This window comes from Sus scrofa, chromosome 14 (assembly GCF_054392235.1).
Source record: "Sus scrofa isolate SSC_HxYL_T2T_F1_AM1 chromosome 14, Sscrofa_HxYL_maternal_Yorkshire_Landrace_v2.0, whole genome shotgun sequence".
In the NCBI taxonomy this organism is placed as follows: domain Eukaryota; kingdom Metazoa; phylum Chordata; class Mammalia; order Artiodactyla; family Suidae; genus Sus; species Sus scrofa.
In genome coordinates this window covers 62,761,294-62,778,256 of record NC_139396.1, presented here as the reverse complement: position 1 = coordinate 62,778,256, position 16,963 = coordinate 62,761,294, and the positions used below count along the sequence as shown (strand labels likewise).

The following is a 16,963-nucleotide window of genomic DNA, read 5'->3' as shown; positions in this document are numbered from 1 at the left end:
ATGTCATGGGTGCGGCCCTAAAAAGACAAAAAAAAAAAAAAAAAAAAAAAAAGAATATCCATGGATCCTGAGTTGAGGCTCCTTGGGATAGGCCTTATTTTGAACTATTGTGACTTCTGAGAACATCACAGGGTCCTTGAATCTACAGCGATTCCAATTCAGACGTCAGTTTCTTTCACAAATTCTGAAGGCCAGTGAAAAATGATTTCCCTGCCTTTTGTTCCATTCAGGATCATCTGCACCAGAGTTTGTCTCCCTTTTAATGAGGATAACTGGTCTCCTTCCTCCTCCTGCCCCCCCCTACATCTAACGACTGTGAGAACCCAGGATTCTAAAGCACAGCAGGGGCATTGCTGGGTAGTGACTGTAGTTGTCCGAGCAGGATCTGGATTCTGATGCCAGCCCCATTGCTAACTAGTTGTGTGAGCTTAGACAGGTGGCTAAACCTCTCTGAGCTCCGGCTGCATCTTTAAGTGGGTCCAGTGATAATAGCACTTTACTTCATAAAGGAGTTGTAAGGGCAAATTAAGTGAGATAATACATGCAGAGGGCTTAGGACTGTGCCTTGCAAGCATTCAGACTCTGTTCATTCAACACATACTTACCAAACACTTACTTTGTGCCAGGATTCTGCTCTGTGCTTTGGGACACAGCAGCAGACACAACACGTCAAAACACCTACATTCAGGAGGCTTTAAATTCTAGCAGGGAGAGATGAACAACAAACAGGTTAATGGACAAAATGGATAGATTGTGCAATGGAGAAAAAAGGCAGAGATTAAATGTGCTGAGGAAGAAGGGGAATTCAGTTTTAGGTAAGATGGTTTGGGAAGGACTCTCTGAGAAGGCAACATTTGAGTAAAGACTTGAAGGGGGTGAGGGGACAAGCTGTGTGGACATCTGGGGAAGCACATTACAGGAGGCACAGATGCGCGTAAGCTAATATACGTATGTTCAGTGCTCCTATGGATTACTAGACTAGTATTTTAAGATATTTGAGGAATTCCCATCATGGCATGGTGGAAACAAATCCAACTAGGAACCATGAGGCTGTGGGTTCGATCCCTGGCCTTGCTCAGTGGGTTAAGGATCCGGCATTGCCATGAGCTGTGGTGTAGGTCACAGATGCAGCTCAGATCTGGCGTTGCAATGGCTGTGGTGTAGCCGGGTGGCAACAGCTCTGATTAGACCCCTAGCCTGGGAACTTCCGTATGCCACGGGTGCGGCCCTCAAAAGACAAAAGACAAAAATAAAATATTTGAGTAATAAGTACTTGTTTCTGTTTGGTTTGCCATAGATGGAATCAGAAAGCATAGAAATGCTGCTTTGTGAGAATTGTCTCACCAGTCTGGACGCAGGTTTTTGGTTGTTGTTTTAGTAAAAATTACAAGGTTGATTCATTTTTAAAAGATAGTCAATTAAATGTTGTTATTGTTGAGATCTCAAAATAGGAAACAGACACAGCTTGTTTTTTTGGGGGGTGGTTGGCCGTGTCCTCATCATGCAGAAGTTCTGAGGCCAGGGATCAAACCAGAGCCACAGCAGTGGCAATGCCAGGCCCTTAACTGCTAGGCCACCAGGGAACTCCTAGATTGTCCCTCTTATTATTAGCCCTTCTCCAAATAGAATATAGATTGGATATAAGAATTTCGGATTTTTTTGGGTTTTTTGTTTGTTTGTTTTTTGGTTTTTGGTTTTTTTACTGTTAACAAGCTTCAGCCAATCAAAATAGGAACTAGACACAGCTTGCGGAAATAGGAAAGGTTAGACTCAAGTGGTTTTATGGCTCGCTTTCCCCAAGGGCTTTACTCCTAGTAAAAGAGGTTATGTTTTTGGCCAACTGGTTAAGACTGGTTAAAAGACGATGAAATTAAATGTTTAAGCTGGTCATGGAAGCTGCAAAGTATTCACAGGAAAACTTTGGAAATAGGTGTCAGATCAGTGGGAGAGTTGACTTTTCATGGAATTTCCAGCCTCTCTGGTTCCAGGGTTCCCTGCTCAAACCTGAGAAGCTGAGCATGTATGATGCATTTTACCCTCCTCCCCCCACAGTGTTCACCCCAACTTGTATGAGATGATAGTCTTTTCAGTCTGGTACATTTTGCCATGGCTAGGGGAAGCATTTAAACTCAGAGTTGCGGTGAACAGGTTTCTCTTTCTGTTTTGAAGGATGAAGAATGTATTCGTCCTGGACCTGCTACAGACTTGAGTTTCCTGGAGAGACTAGAAGAGAAAGTGGGCAAGCATGCACACTTCCAAACGTAGGTATCTTGTTTGCTGGGCTGGCGCACCAGGGAACGTCCTTGTGTAATTGCCCTTTGAACAACACTGGTTTGAACTGCATGGGGCCACTTATACTGCATGGCATATGGACTTCCTGGGTCAGGGGTCAGATCTGAGCCACACTTGCGAACTGTGTTGCAGCTGTGTTGACACTGGATCCTTAACCTACTAGGCCAGGCCAGGGATCGAACCTTTATTCCAGCACTTCAGAAACACAGGCAATCCTGTTGTGCCAAAGTGAGAACTCCTACCTGTTTTTTTTTTTTTTTTTTTTTTTTTTTCAATAGCAAATACTCTAGTACTGCATGAGCCCAATCACTGTTGTTTAAATCCATGGATACGGACGGCCAACTATGAATCATATATGTATTTTCAACCATGCAGAGATTCAGTGAATGGTCTTGGTTTTATCAGTTTTCTTGAAGAATATAGAAAGGATAAGTAAATGCAATTGGATAAGTATGTGAATCAAGAGTGGAAAAATAGGTGTTCCTGTCATGGCTCAGCGGAAACAAATCTGACTAGCATCCATGAGGACACAGGTTCAATCCCTGGCCTCGCTCAGTGGGTTAAGGATCTGGTGTTTCTGTGAGCTGTGGTGTAGGTCACAGATGCAGCTCGGATCTGGCATTGCTGTGGCTGTGGTAGGAACCTCCATATGCCGAATGTGGCCCTAAAAAGACCAAAAAAAAAAAAAAAAAAAAAAAACAGTGGAAAAAATAAATTGTGGTAGCTTCCCAAGTGAGATAATATATGGCCATGAGACTGACCAATCTATAATACATACAGTGATGTAGGTAAATCACACAACGTGTAACCAAGAGGAATCAGACAAAAAAGAGTCCATACTCTAGGATTCCATTTCTATAAAGTACAAAACCAGGTAAAAGCAGTCCATTCTGTTAGATGTCCGGCTGTACCCGGAGAGGGCTCGTGGTGGGGTTCTCAGGGACTAGAAATCTTCTGTTTCTTGACCTGGTGCTAGTTACACAGATGCGTTCAGTTTGCAAAAATTCACTGAGCTGTGCACTTGGGATATGTCTGCTACATTTCCCAAAAAAGTTATGAAAAACTATGAATCACTAGAATCTGAAAAATGATGTTTCATGTGTATTTTAGTCTTTCAACATAATGAAAATGTAAAGGAGCAAAATTGGGTTTTAGTCATCACCTAGAAAAAAATAGAAGTTATTTCATTGTACAAATAAATGTGTTGTTTAGCCCACATATACATTTTTTAAATTCTTCAGTGCTTATGAGAAGGAAGGATTTAATTTTAGAGAGACCGTGGTCTGTAGCCTGATGGAATAGGGGGTAAGGCTTCCCTGCACCGCTCTTTGCTTTCTACATTGGTGCGTTTTGTTGCAGTGAAATAGACTTTGTGTCTGTTTCTCTCTTGCTGTAGCCGGAAGCTGGCGGGTCCAAAGAGCCGAAAGAGGATTGGCTGGATGGAGTTCCGGCTCTTCCACTACGCAGGAGAGGTCACGTACTGCACCAAGGGTGAGTGTCTGTGGGTCGCAGGGTCACAGATCACAGCCATACAGGTGCCCCCATGTCTGTCTCAAACATTCCCTCGCCCCGCAAGCCAGCAGGCCATTTTTAAACTAGTTTTAACATATGTATTACTTTTATATATAACCACTTTATTGAGATAATTCACATAGAATATATTTTACCCGCTTAAAGTGTGCAGTTCAACCATTTTTAATATATTCACTCTACAGGCGTGCAAACATCACCCCCATCTATTTTAGAACATTTCCCCATCATCCCCCCCAAAGAAACCCTATACTAGTCAGCAGTCGCTGCCCCTTTTCCCCCAGCCCCATCTCCCACAGTCCTAGCCAACAATCCAGTCTACTTTTCTTTGTAGATGTGCCTATTCTGGACATTTCATAGAAATGAAATCACACAGTGTGTGAACTTGTGTGTCTGGCTTCAATCCCTGAATATATTTTCTTTTCTTTTTTGGTTTTTGGGTTTTTTTACTCAATGAATTTATTACATTTATAGTTGTACAATGATCATCACAATCCAATTTTAGATGATTTCCATCCCACAACCCAAGCACATCCCCCCCCCCAAACTGCCTCCTTTGGAGACCATAAGTTTTTCAAAGTCTGTGAGTCAGTATCCCTGAGTATATTTTCAAGGTTCAGTCACATTGTCCTTCCTGTTTAATTGCCAAATAATTATTCCATTGTATGGCTATACCACATTTTGTTTGTCCATTCATCACTTGATGGGCATTTGGGTTGATATAGAGGTTCCCAGGCTAGGGGTCCAATCAGAGCTGTAGCTGCCAGCCTACGCCAGAGCCACAGCAATGCAGGATTCGAACCGCATCTGCAACCTACACACAGCTCATGGCAACGGCGGAGCGTTAACCCACTGAGCAAGGCCAGGGATCGAACCGGCAACCTCATGGTTCCTAGTCAGGTTCGTTAACCACTGCACCACAACGGGAACTCCAATGCCTGTATTTTTGTGTGGACATATGTTTCCATTTCTCTTGGGTAAATATCTGGGTGTGGAATTGCTGGATCCTATGAGCTCTGTTAACTTTTGGAGTACTTGCCAGATTGTCTTCCAAAGTGGCTACATTGTTTTATATTACCACCAACAGAGTGTTTGGGGGTGGGTACAGTTTCTGCACATTCTCATCAGCACTTGCTATTGTCTGTCTTTTGATTCCAGCATCCTAGTGGGTGAAGTGGTATCTCATTGTGGTCTTGATTTGTATTTCCCTAATGATTAGCGATGTGAATATATTTTCTTGTGCTTATTGGCTATTGGCATATCTGCCTCGAAAAAATGTCTATTCAGATCCTTTTTCCATTTTTAAATTGTTTTTTATCATTGCGTTGTAATAGTTCTTTAAGTTCTAAATTCGAGTCCTTTATCAGATCCATGATTTGCAAGTATTTTCTCCAATCTGTGGGTTATCTTTTCACTGTCTTGATGGTATCTGTCAAAGCACAAAAGCTCTTAATTTTGATGCAGGCCACTTTGTTCTGTTTTACTTAGCATAATGTTTTCAAGGATCATCAATGCTGTTACTGGTTTTGTATTGCCAAATAATACTCCACTGCATGGTTATACCACAGTTTGTTTTGTTTTGTTTTTGTCTTTTTGCCATTTCTTGGGCCGCTCCCACGGCATATGGAGGTTTCCAGGCTAGGGGTCAAATCAGAGCTGTAGCCGATGGCCTACGCCAGAGCCACAGCAACGCGGGATCCGAGCCGCGTCTGCAACCTACACCACAGCTCACGGCAACGCCGGATCATTAACCCACTGAGCAAGGCCAGGAATTGAACCCGCAACCTCATGGTTCCTAGTCGGATTTGTTAACCACTGCGCCATGACGGGAACTCCGAGTTTGTTTCTCCATTGATCAGTTGATGGGCATTTGGGTTTTTTCCACTTTTTCACTATTATGAATAATGCTGCCATGAATGTTTTTTTCAAAGCATCTTTCTCTCTCTCTCTCTCTCTCTCTCTCTCTCTCTCTTTCTTTCTCTTCCTTTTTTCTATGACCACACCTGCAGCATATGGAAGTTCCTGGGCTAGGGCTCAAATTGGGGCCGCATCTGCAACCTACACCACAGCTATGGCAATACTGGATCCTTAACCCACTGAACAAGGCCAGAAATCGAACCCTCATCCTCACAGACACTATGTCAGGTTTTTAACCTGCTGAGCCACAACAGGAACTCCTCAAGCATTTTTCAGACATTTTCTTTTGTCACTTCTGCTTTAGGTTCTAGATTATTTTTTTCTTCTAAATAAGTTTATTTTGCTAAGAATCTATAAAAAGTAAAATACCCTGTATTAGATTTTTTTCCCCTTAAATACAGAGCAGGATTAAAAAAGAAGAAATATTTTTTAAAAGGGCAAATCTCGGGAGTTCCCTGGTGGGCTCATGGTTAAGGATCCAGCATGGACACTGCTGTGGCTCCCGTCACTGATATGACTCAGGTTCAGTCCCTGCATAGGGAACTTCCACATGCTATAGGTGCTGCTTTAAAAAAAAAAAGAAGACATTTTTGTTTAAAGAATAAAGTAATACACATACAAGGCTAGAAATTGCTGATAGTACAGAAAAGTACAAGAGGAAAATTAAAATCCGTTTTTATTCCTAGTCTCTCCCTGATGTGACCCCAAGAATCCACAGGAAAATTAAAATGTCTTACACATATATTTACATATATGTGGTATAGGCTAGCAGCTGCAGCTCCCATTTGACCCCTGGCCTGGGAATCTCCATACACTGCAGTTGCAGCCCTAAAAAAAAAAAAAAAAAAAAGATAAAAAAAGTTAGTTTTGACCCAGTCTGAGTATATAACCAAAATAATTGAAAGCAGGAACGTGAACAGATACCTGTACACCTATATACCTAGGAGCATTAGTCACAGTAGCCAAAAGGTGGAAGCAACCCATGTGTCCATCAATGGATGATTGATAAACCAAATGTGGTCTATTCTTACAATGAAATGTTATCCACGCTTAAAAACACAGGAAATTCTGACACGTGCTACAACATGGATGAACCTTGAGAACATAATGCTAAGTGAAAGAATCCAGACACAAAAGGACAGATATGATAGGATTCCACTTACATGAGGCACATGGAGTCATCAAATTCACAGAGAGAGAAAGCAGGATAGTGATTATCAGGGGCTTCAGGGAGCCAGGAATGGGGGATTAGTGTTTAATGGGTCCAGAGTTTCAGTTTTACAAGATGAAAAGAGTTCTGATGGTGGTGATGGTTGCACAACAGTGTGAATTCACTACAATATCACAGAACTATACACTTAAAGGTAGTTTAAATGATAAATTTTATGTTGTGTAGGTTCTACCACAATAAAATGTTAGTTTTGGAGTTCCCACTGTGGTACAATGGGATCAGAAGCATCTCTGCAGCACTGGGATGCAGATTTGATCCCTGACCCAGCACAATGGGTTATAGGGTCTGGCATGGGTCACAGCTGCGGCTCGGATCTGATCCCTGGTCTGGGAACTCCATATGCCATGGGGCGGCCAAAAAGAAAGAAAAAAAAATGGTAGTTTTGATAACTCTAAATTGTCATCTAAAAAGTCTGTATCTTAGACATTGTTGATGCGTATCTTTCTTTTTTCTGGTGCATGTCTTCTTTTTTGTTTGTTTGTTTTTCATTTCATTTTATTTATTTTTTTATTACTCAAATGAATTTATCGCATCTGTAGTTGTATAATGATCATCACAATCCAATTTCACAGGATTTCCATCCCACAGCCCAAGCACATCCCCCCACCCCCCAAACTGTCTCCTCCAGAGACTATGTTTTTCAATGTCTGTGAGTCAGCATCTGTTCTGCAAAGAAGTTCAGTCTGTCCTTTTTTCAGATTCCATATGTCATTGAAAGCATATGATGTTGGTGTCTCATTGTATGGTTGACTTCACTTAGCATGATAATTTCTAGGTCCATCCATGTTGCTAAAAATGCCGGTATTTCGTTCCTTTTAATGGTTGAGTAATATTGCATTGTGTATATGTACCACATCTTCTTTGGCCACTCCTCTGTTGATGGACATTTAGGTTGTTTCCATGTCTTGGCTATTGCAAATAGTGCTGCAATGAACAACGGAGTACATGTGTCTTTCCTAGTGGCCCAGGAGTGGGATGTGGGATTGCTGGATCAAATGGTAGTTCTATTTTGAGATTTCTGAGGACTCTCCATACAGTTTTCCACAGTGGTTGCATGTCTTCTTTAGCTGGTTTTGACTTTATGATGCCATCTAGCTACAGATTGAAATGTTACCTGGCTAGGTTTTAAGTGAGCATTTATAAGCCAAGTTTTAAACTTGGAAATGATGTGTCTTCCTTTGATGTCGTTGGGTACCACTAGCCCCGGTGCTTGAGTTTGGTTTTTGTCAGAGGTGGGGATGGTTTTCTCATCCATCTACACTGTCTCACCTGGCCACACCTGGAATTCAGCTCCCTCTCCACATTTCAGTGTCATTCATGGCACGTGTAATTCTTTGCCACTGGCCTGGGGCATGTGTACGATACTCAGCATAAAGATTCTACATTCATGTGATCGCTCATCGGGGTTGAGAATGTAGCATGAAAACTATAGGTCAGTGTTGAGGACTTGGGCCTCAACCAAGGATAGAGCTCTCCCCGGGGGAACATCTGGCAATGACTTAGAAACGTATATGTTTGTTGTACCTGAGGGAGGTGCTGCTGGCATCTAGTGGAAAAAGTCCAGGGGTGTTGCTCAACATCCTACAGGGCCCAGACAGCCCCACTACGAATGTCAGTACTGCCACGGCCGAGAAACCCTAATCCTCAGAGATTATTTTTAGGATTTTCCTTTGGGATAGAATTATAGTTTTATAAGCCAAGCCATTGATTCAAAAAAATTTTTATTCAATATTTTACAGGATTTTTGGAAAAAAACAATGATCTCCTCTACAGACATCTGAAAGAAGTAAGTCTGAAACCTAGCTGTATGTATTTTTTTTTTTTTATTTTTTTGGCCCTGGAACTTCTTGGGCCACGTAACTTCTTGGGCCTGAGCCGCTGCAGTGACAATGCTGAACCTTTAACCTCTAGCCCACCAACTCTATATACGATGACTATGAAATACCACCCATGACACTTATTTGGGGATAGATTTGGCCTTCTGGATTTTTCTCTTGGATGCATTATGTTTGAACTCCAGCATGTCATGGCCAGAACAGACACTGGAGATCATCTGTATGAACTTTTTTTTTGCTTTTTCTTTTCTTTTCTTTCTTTCTTTTTTTTTTTTTTTCTTTTTAGGGCTGCACCTGTGGCATATGGAAGTTCCCAGGCTAGGAGTCAAGTTGGAGCTGCAGTTGCTGGCCTACACCACAGCCACAGCAATGTGGGATCCAAGCCATATCTGCCACCTACACCACAGCTCACAGCAATACTGGTTTCTTAATCCACTGAGTGAGGCCAGGGATTGAACCTGCACTTTCACAGGTATTGTGTTGGGTTCCTAACATACTGAGCCACAAGGGGAACACCATGACTGTTTAAATTTCATTTAGGGGGTGAGAGAAAACAACTCTGTGGAGGTAACTTTGAACTGAAAGCTGAATGAGAAGAATCTTCACCTTAGAAAGACTAGGGTCTACTCCAGGTAGAGGAACCAGCATGTGCAAAGGCCCTAAGGCCCCAACAAGCTCACCACGTGCTCAGTGCAGGGCAGTGTTAGGAGAGGGGGCTGAGAGCTCAGCAGGATGAGAGCTCCACAGAGTTCCTATTCTGGAGCAGAGGGATTGTTCTGGGGTGACATGAGCTGAGGATGAAGAAACAGACCCAGAAAGATCATGTCTTGTTCAAGGTCAATCTCAAGGTGGGGCTGGAGCCAGGATAAAATTCTTCATCTCTTTCCATGTACCTCCCTAATCAGAGAAACCTTAGGTTTTTTTAAGCCTTTATTTTGTATTGAAATAGTTGACCATTTTGTGAAACTTGGGTCTGATATAATTAACTTGGTTTATAAAAAAGCTTAAACCTAGGGAGACGTTTTGATGGTTCCTAGTTGAATTTGTTTCTGCTGAGCCATGACGGGGACTCCTAGGGAGACCTTTTCAGAGCGAACATGTAATCGGTTCTTCTTGGGAGTGTTTTCTGCTCTTTCTTATCTTTCTCTACCACTTCTAAGACTGCTTGTCCCAACCTCTGGGGCTCAGGATGGCTAAGTGATGCCTTACTTTGCATCTTTGCTGCAGGCTGGTGCTCTCTGGGCCTGAGACTCAGCCTGCCCCCTTCCTGGCTGGGGGTTCTGGAGGGGAGCAGATTTCGCTGTCAGTGAAGTGGGTCTGATGGTGCCTTTCTGTAGGACTGAAAGGGCCTCTTGGACAAATGGAGGAAAGCGTTGCTCTTGTGGCTTTCTTCCCTGTGGGCAATGCCCATTCCCTTCACAAATCCAGCCATGGAGGGAGGCTCCTACAGGAAAAATCTCTAAGTCTCCCACTTCTTCATCCAGGGCTGAAGTTCCTTGTACTTGCTGAGATGGAGCCTTTCTCATTTTTTAAATTTCCTGTCTGCAAATTCCTCTCTCATGCCACCATGAGTTTAAATTCAGGATGAGTTAACAAAAAAATTATTATTAAAACATTTTAAGAGTTCTGCTGTAGTGCAACGGAATCAGCAGCATCTCTAGAGCACTGGGATGTAGGTTCAATTCCTGACCTGGTGCAGTGGGTTAAAGGATCTGATGTTGCCGCAGCTGTGGCATAGGATGAAACTTGGATATGATCCCTGTCCTGGGAGCTCCATAAGCTGAGGGGCACCAAAAAAAGAAAAAAAAAATTAATTGTGGCAAAATATATGTACATAACAAAAGTTACCATGTCGGTGATTTTTAAGTGCGAAACATGCACCTTGTTGGGCAGTTCACCTCCAGAACTCTTTTCGTCTTGCAAAACCGGAACTCTGGGAGTTCCCATTGTGGCACAGTGGTTAACGAATCTGACTAGGAACCATGAGGTTGCAGGTTCGATCCCTGGCCTTTCTCAGTGGGTTAAGGATCCGGTGTTGCCGTGAGCTGTGGTGTAGGTCGCAGATGCCACTCGGATCCTGCATTGCTGTGACTCTGGCATAGGCTGGCGGCTACAGCTTGGATTGGACCCCTAGCCTGGGAACCTCCATATGCCGTGGGAAGCAGCCCTAGAAAAGGCAAAAAGGAAAAAAACCCAAAAACTGAAACTCTGTACCCATTAACCACTAACTCCCTTATTCCACCCCCACCCCCACTCCAGGCCGTGGCAACCACCGTTGTACCTTCTGTATGCATTTGACAACTCCTGGTACTTACATAAGTGGGATTACATGGTGTCTGTATTTCTGTATCTGGCTTATTTCCCTTAGCCTAATGTCCTCAGCATAATGTTGTTACGTGGATGAATTTTCTTCCTTTTTAAGGCTGAATCAGGAGTTCCTGCTGTGGTACAGCAGGTTGATGATCCAGTGTTATCTCTGAAGCAGCACAGGCTCCATCCCTGGCCTAGCGCAGTGGGTTAAGGACTTGGCATTGCTGCAGCTGTGGCATAGGTTGCAGGTTGCAGCCCTAAGGCAAAAAAAAAGAAAGGCTGAGTTATCTTTCATTGTATGGCTATAAGGAAAATTGTTTTGCTTGTCAAATTTTTAAAACATATGATTTTTATGCACAGGAAGAAAAAGTCAGTACAAAGTTGGTGTCCTTGGACCTATGTCACCAAGTCCCTCTTGTGAGATCCAGCTACTCTTTTTTTTTTTTTTTTTTTCCCGCTTTTTTAGGGCTGCACCTGGAGGTTCCCAGGCTAGGGGTCTAATCGGAACTAGAGCTGCTGGCCTACACCACAGCCACAGCAACGCCAGATCCATGTTGCACCTGTGACCTATACCACAGCTCACGGCAATGCCAGATCCTTAACCCACTGACTGAGGCCAGGGATCAAACCTGCATCCTTACCGAGACAAAGTCGGGCCTTAAACCACAGAGCCACAATGGCAACTCCCTTTTTCATATTCTTTTCCATTAGGGTTTATCACTGGGTGTTGACTATAGTTCCCTGTGCTATACAGTAGGGCCTTGACATTTACCTATTCTATATATAATAGTTTGCTTCTGCTCATCCCAAACTTCCAGTCCATCCCCGCTCCTTGGAACCACTACTCTGTTTTCTTCATCTGTGAGTCTGTTTCTGTTTCATAGATAAGTTCATTTGTGTCATATTTTAGATTCCACACATAAGTGAAATCATGTGATGTTTGCCTGACTTCATTTAGTATGAAAATCTCTAGGTCCATCCTTGTGGTCGCAAATGGCATTATTTCCTTCTTTTTACTGGCTGAGCGGGATTCTGTTGTATATATGTACCACATCTTCCTTATTGGAGATCATTGTTCAAGAGCTGGTTTATTTGGTAGCACTGGGCTAGACTGGGAACAATTACTGCTCCATCATGCAAAGGAGAAATAATCTCAGAGCCTGACCAAGTAGACAGAACAATGGATACAGTATAGATCTTCCTCAGCTTATGATGGGTTACATCCAAATAAACCCAGTGTAAACTAAAATTACCATACGCTGAAAATGCATTGACTACACCTAACCTACTGAACATCATAGCCTAGCCCAGCCCACCTTAAAGGTGCTCAGAATGCTTGTGAGAGCTTGAGCAGAATCACCTAACACAAAGTCTGTTTTATACCAAAGTGTTGAATATCTCATGCCATTGATTACATACTATATTGAAAGCGGAGAACAGTGGTTTTGAGCGTATCATTGGTGCATCCTCATGATTGCATGACTGACTGAGAGCCGTGGCTTCCTGGGCTGGCCAGCATCATGAGTGTATTGTAATCCCAGGAAAAGATCAAAAACCAGAATTCTAAGTATGGTTTCTATTGAATGCGTATCACTTTTACGGCATTATAAAATCACCCCCCCCACTCAAACAAGTTGGGGACCATCCATATTTGAACAATTTCTTCCATGTGTGGTGGTGCTTTCTCCAAGTGCTCCCAAGGCACTTGGCTCTGGTCCGTCGTGCACACTTATATGAACTTGTCTGGAAACCCCATAGTGATTTCTGAAGTAGTGAATGTGGTGTTCATTTGCCTTTAACTACAGGTGCTCTGCAGGTCCAGAAACAGAATCCTGAAGGAATGCTTCCTGGTGGCTGAGTTAGAAAACCGGAGGAGGCCACCAACCGTGAGTGGGGGGAAATGCCTGTGCAAAATTGGGAAGGTAGCAGAAATCACCCAAAGGGTGCAAGTACTTTAGGTACGTATATATTTTTTAAGCTGCCCTCTCCTTTTTTGGAAGTATCACTCTCTGGAAGTTCTACTAAACATATATTTTCCAAAGTTAGCAACCAGTGTGTTCATTTGCAGGCGTTCATTGAGTAGGTACTGTGTGTCAAGCGCTGTGCTGGGCACAGGGGACTCTAGCAATAACAGAACAGTCAGGGTTCCTGCCCTTCTGCATTTTACAGTCTGGTGGGAAATGGTATAGGAAGATACCATGAAATAAATTACAGTAGCGTGAGGGTAATAAAGGAAGCTCGGTAACAAGGTAATGGAGGGTGACTGGCTCAGCGGTGATGCTGGCTCCTACAAGGGGCTCACATTGTATTTGCTGAGTGAGAGAAGCATCCTGGAAAGATGTTTGTCCAGCCTCCGCTTGACCAGACTGAGCTGGGCTTCTCAGGCCAGGACATCCAAAGCCTTATCTTAATGGACAAAACAGTTTGTAACAGATAATGAGTAGAATAGTTTGTCGAGAGTTGAGGTCTAAAGAGCCAGACTGGTGCTTTAACCACCCTTCTCTGTATAAAGGGGGATCAGCAATGTCTCCTTAGCTCATTATCTCTCCCTGCAGGTGGGGACTCAGTTTAAAAACAGTCTGAGCAGCCTTCTGGAAATTCTCATCTCTAAGGAACCTTCATACATCCGTTGCATCAAGCCCAATGAGAGGAAAGAACCCAGTGAGTTGTGAATTGTTCCGAACACGGAGCTCAGGGAAATGTGCCTGGGAGGAAAACCAAGGTGGCAGTGGGTTAACATCCTACAAACCACCACAGGCTTGCTTCTTGTCCTCTGTATTTAATAATAGAAGGTTAATATATAGGGAGGAGGGTTCTCTTTGGTGGTCCTATATGAGCATTTCTCAGGGCTTTGCAAGTTTCAGGAGGGACACAGCTGAGCCAGGCAGACCTCAGAGTTAAGGAGAAGCAACATTGCTTCTCTCCAGTTGGGTGAACAATCTTCCAAAATAGTGTGTGATTTGGGTATTTTCTAAGCTTGTACCATGGTCTCATAACAAAGTCATACAGTCAAAGGCATACAGAAGACAGGCAGAAAGAGCAAATAAGTGAAGCAGATTGGCTGTAATGCAGTAGGGAAGGGAGAAGACTGCTGCAAAATGGACAGGGCACACCCTGTCTAAAGGGGCAGTACTTCCCCCTTCTGGCCTGATGTTGCCATCTGGGACTCCAGGCTCAGAATGGCCAGACCTCATGGTTTTTTCGAGAGAAACCCAAAATTCACATGTCCCTGTAAAATTATCCCATTAAAAGAAACACAACCAGAACCTAACAAAACATGTCTGTAGCCAGACCCAGTCCACAGATGGTCAGCTTGCAGCCTCTGGTCTGTCTTGGTTGATCCTTTACTGTCACTCTTCCTTCTGTGTTTCCAAAGACAAGTTCGATGACTTCCTCGTAAGGCATCAGGTCAAATACCTGGGGCTGATGGAGCACCTGCGGGTGAGACGGGCTGGCTTTGCATACCGGAGGAAGTACGAGCATTTCTTGCAGAGGTAAAATTTTAGTTGATCTGAAACCGTCAACTAAAGTCAAACACCTGCTGTTCATGAGCCTCTGGATGTGATGATGAATCAAAGGCCGTCCCCCAAAGAAGTCCGTTTGGTTCTTAACTGCTGTGGCTGTGACAGTGATCAACACTGACATTTCGAAGAATAGGAAGCTGGCTCCATTTATCACCTTCCCTTCATTTCACTAAGCCTCTCAGAATCTGTGAAGTGCAAGGCCCAATGCACAGACCTGCCACCAGGGGGCATATGTGAGGCATGCTCCCGGGGTCTGTACCTGGCTGGGGAAGACCCTCCTGGAGACGGATCTGGTTTAGTGTGGTCAGTCTGGATGTAATCCCTTTGGCTTCATTGGCTGTCAAGGGAAGCATAATAGGAATACCACAGCTAACATCTTTTTTCTTTTAAGGGCCACACCTGCAGCATATGGAAGTCCCCAGGCTAGGGGTGGAATTGGAGCTGCAGTTCATGGCAGTGCCGGATCCTTAACCCGCTTAGTGAGGCCAGGGACCAAACCCACATCCTCATGGATACTAGTCGGGTTTGTTACCACTGAGCCACAACGGGAACTCCTATAGCTAACTTTTTAAAAATTCTCAGACTCTGCCAGATAGTTTCCACGGGTTATTTTATTTCAACCTTGTGACAACCCCACAAGGAAGGTCATGCTGCTGAGTGAGGAGGTGAAGTGACTTGTCAGGGATCCAACTCAAGCAGTGGATCCCATCCAATGGCTCCCGATATATTGTTTCTAGCCTTGGTCCTCTGGCACCTCTGAATTCTGCGTGCACCTTTTTTCATTACTTTGTAGACCTCATGGTCACCTTTATTATGACCACATATTAAAAGAGAGTTCCATCTTGTACTGAAATCAGGTTCTTTTTGTCTTTTTTTGTTTTTGCTATTTCTTGGGCCACTCCCGCGGCATATGGAGGTTCCCAGGCTACGCGTCAAATCGGAGCTGTAGCCACCAGCCTACGCCAGAGCCACAGCAATGTGGGATCCGAGCCGCGTCTGCAACCTACACCACAGCTCACGGCAACGCCAGATCGTTAACCCACTGAGCAAGGGCAGGGACCGAACCCGCAACCTCATGGTTCCCAGTCGGATTCATTAACCACTGCACCACCACAGGAACTCCGAAATCAGGTTCTTTTTGTGTGTGTGTGTGGCCATGCTGGTGGCATGCAGAATTTGCTGGGCCGGGGATCAAAGCTGCACCACAGCAGTGTCCCAAGCCACAGCAGTGAACCAAGCTGTAGAAGTGACAACACCAAATCCTTAACCTACTGCACCACAAGGGAACTCCTGAAATCAGGTTCTTAAGTCAACCTTGGGTCCAAAATTACCCTCAAAAAATCCCTCATGGGAGTTCCCATTGTGGCGCAGCGGAAACAAATCTGACTAGGAACCTTGAGGTTGAGGGTTCAATCCCTGGCCTCACTCAGTGGGTTAAGGACCCGGCGTTGCCATGAGCTGTGGTGTAGGTCACAGATGCAGTTCAGATCTGGCATTGCTGTGGCTGTGGCTGGCAGCTGAAGCTCCGATTTGGCCCCTAGCCTGGGAACCTCCATATGCCGCAGGTGCAGCCCTCAAAAGCAAAAAAAAAAAAAAAAAAAAAAAAAAAAAAAAAAAAAGAGGAAAGAAAAGAAAAATCCCTCATCACTTACCAAGCATGGTGCCTTTTCTTCCCATGCTAGACCACATTTATTTATTCATTCCTTTGTCCACTGATGAACATTTGGGTTATTTCTACTTTTTGTCAGTTATAAATGATGCTCTGAATACTCACATATAAGCTTTTGCTCTGAATATTCACATATAAGCTTTTGCATGGACATGTCTCTTGCATATATACTAAGAGTGGAATTGAATTTCTTGGGCGGAGTATCTGATGATGTCATCATTTCTATGAAGACAAATCAAACCTCCCACCTTAGTGAAACAGTTTCTCTTTTTACTTTCTTGCTGAGTATCTAGTGCTGAATTACCGGAGGTTCATGCAATGACTTGACTCTATTATGCTGAGTGGCTGGCATGGCCAGCAGAAGGAGCTGACCTCTGTGGGACCCAGTGTAAGGTCTAGGGCCTTCTAACTGTGCCCTCTCCTCGCCCTAGGTACAAGTCCTTGTGCCCAGACACCTGGCCACACTGGCACGGGCGTCCAGCAGAGGGCGTAGAGCGGCTCATCAAATACATTGGCTACAAACCCGAGGAGTACAAATTAGGGAGGTGAGTGTCTGGGGAATCACTGTCAATATGTTAGCCCATTGGTCCATATCCATCTTGAGCCTGAGATTCATTCTGCAGGAGTTTACGTAGATTTGCAAGCAGATACTTCC

General features: G+C 43.9%; 1 protein-coding gene across 4 annotated transcripts in view; it reads left to right on the top strand.

Moving 5' to 3' along the window:
* Nucleotides 1-16,963, top strand: part of MYO1H (myosin IH) — a 148,899-nt gene that overhangs the window by 116,383 nt on the left and 15,553 nt on the right. For all 4 annotated transcript variants that reach the window (XM_084995553.1, XM_084995554.1, XM_021073725.2 and 1 more), the window contains 7 exons: nucleotides 2,170-2,261; nucleotides 3,689-3,783; nucleotides 8,710-8,756; nucleotides 12,921-13,001; nucleotides 13,671-13,776; nucleotides 14,492-14,609; nucleotides 16,740-16,853. In XM_084995553.1, the coding sequence (XP_084851679.1) occupies nucleotides 2,170-2,261; nucleotides 3,689-3,783; nucleotides 8,710-8,756; nucleotides 12,921-13,001; nucleotides 13,671-13,776; nucleotides 14,492-14,609; nucleotides 16,740-16,853 (653 nt within the window). The remainder of the gene's footprint in view (nucleotides 1-2,169; nucleotides 2,262-3,688; nucleotides 3,784-8,709; nucleotides 8,757-12,920; nucleotides 13,002-13,670; nucleotides 13,777-14,491; nucleotides 14,610-16,739; nucleotides 16,854-16,963) is intronic.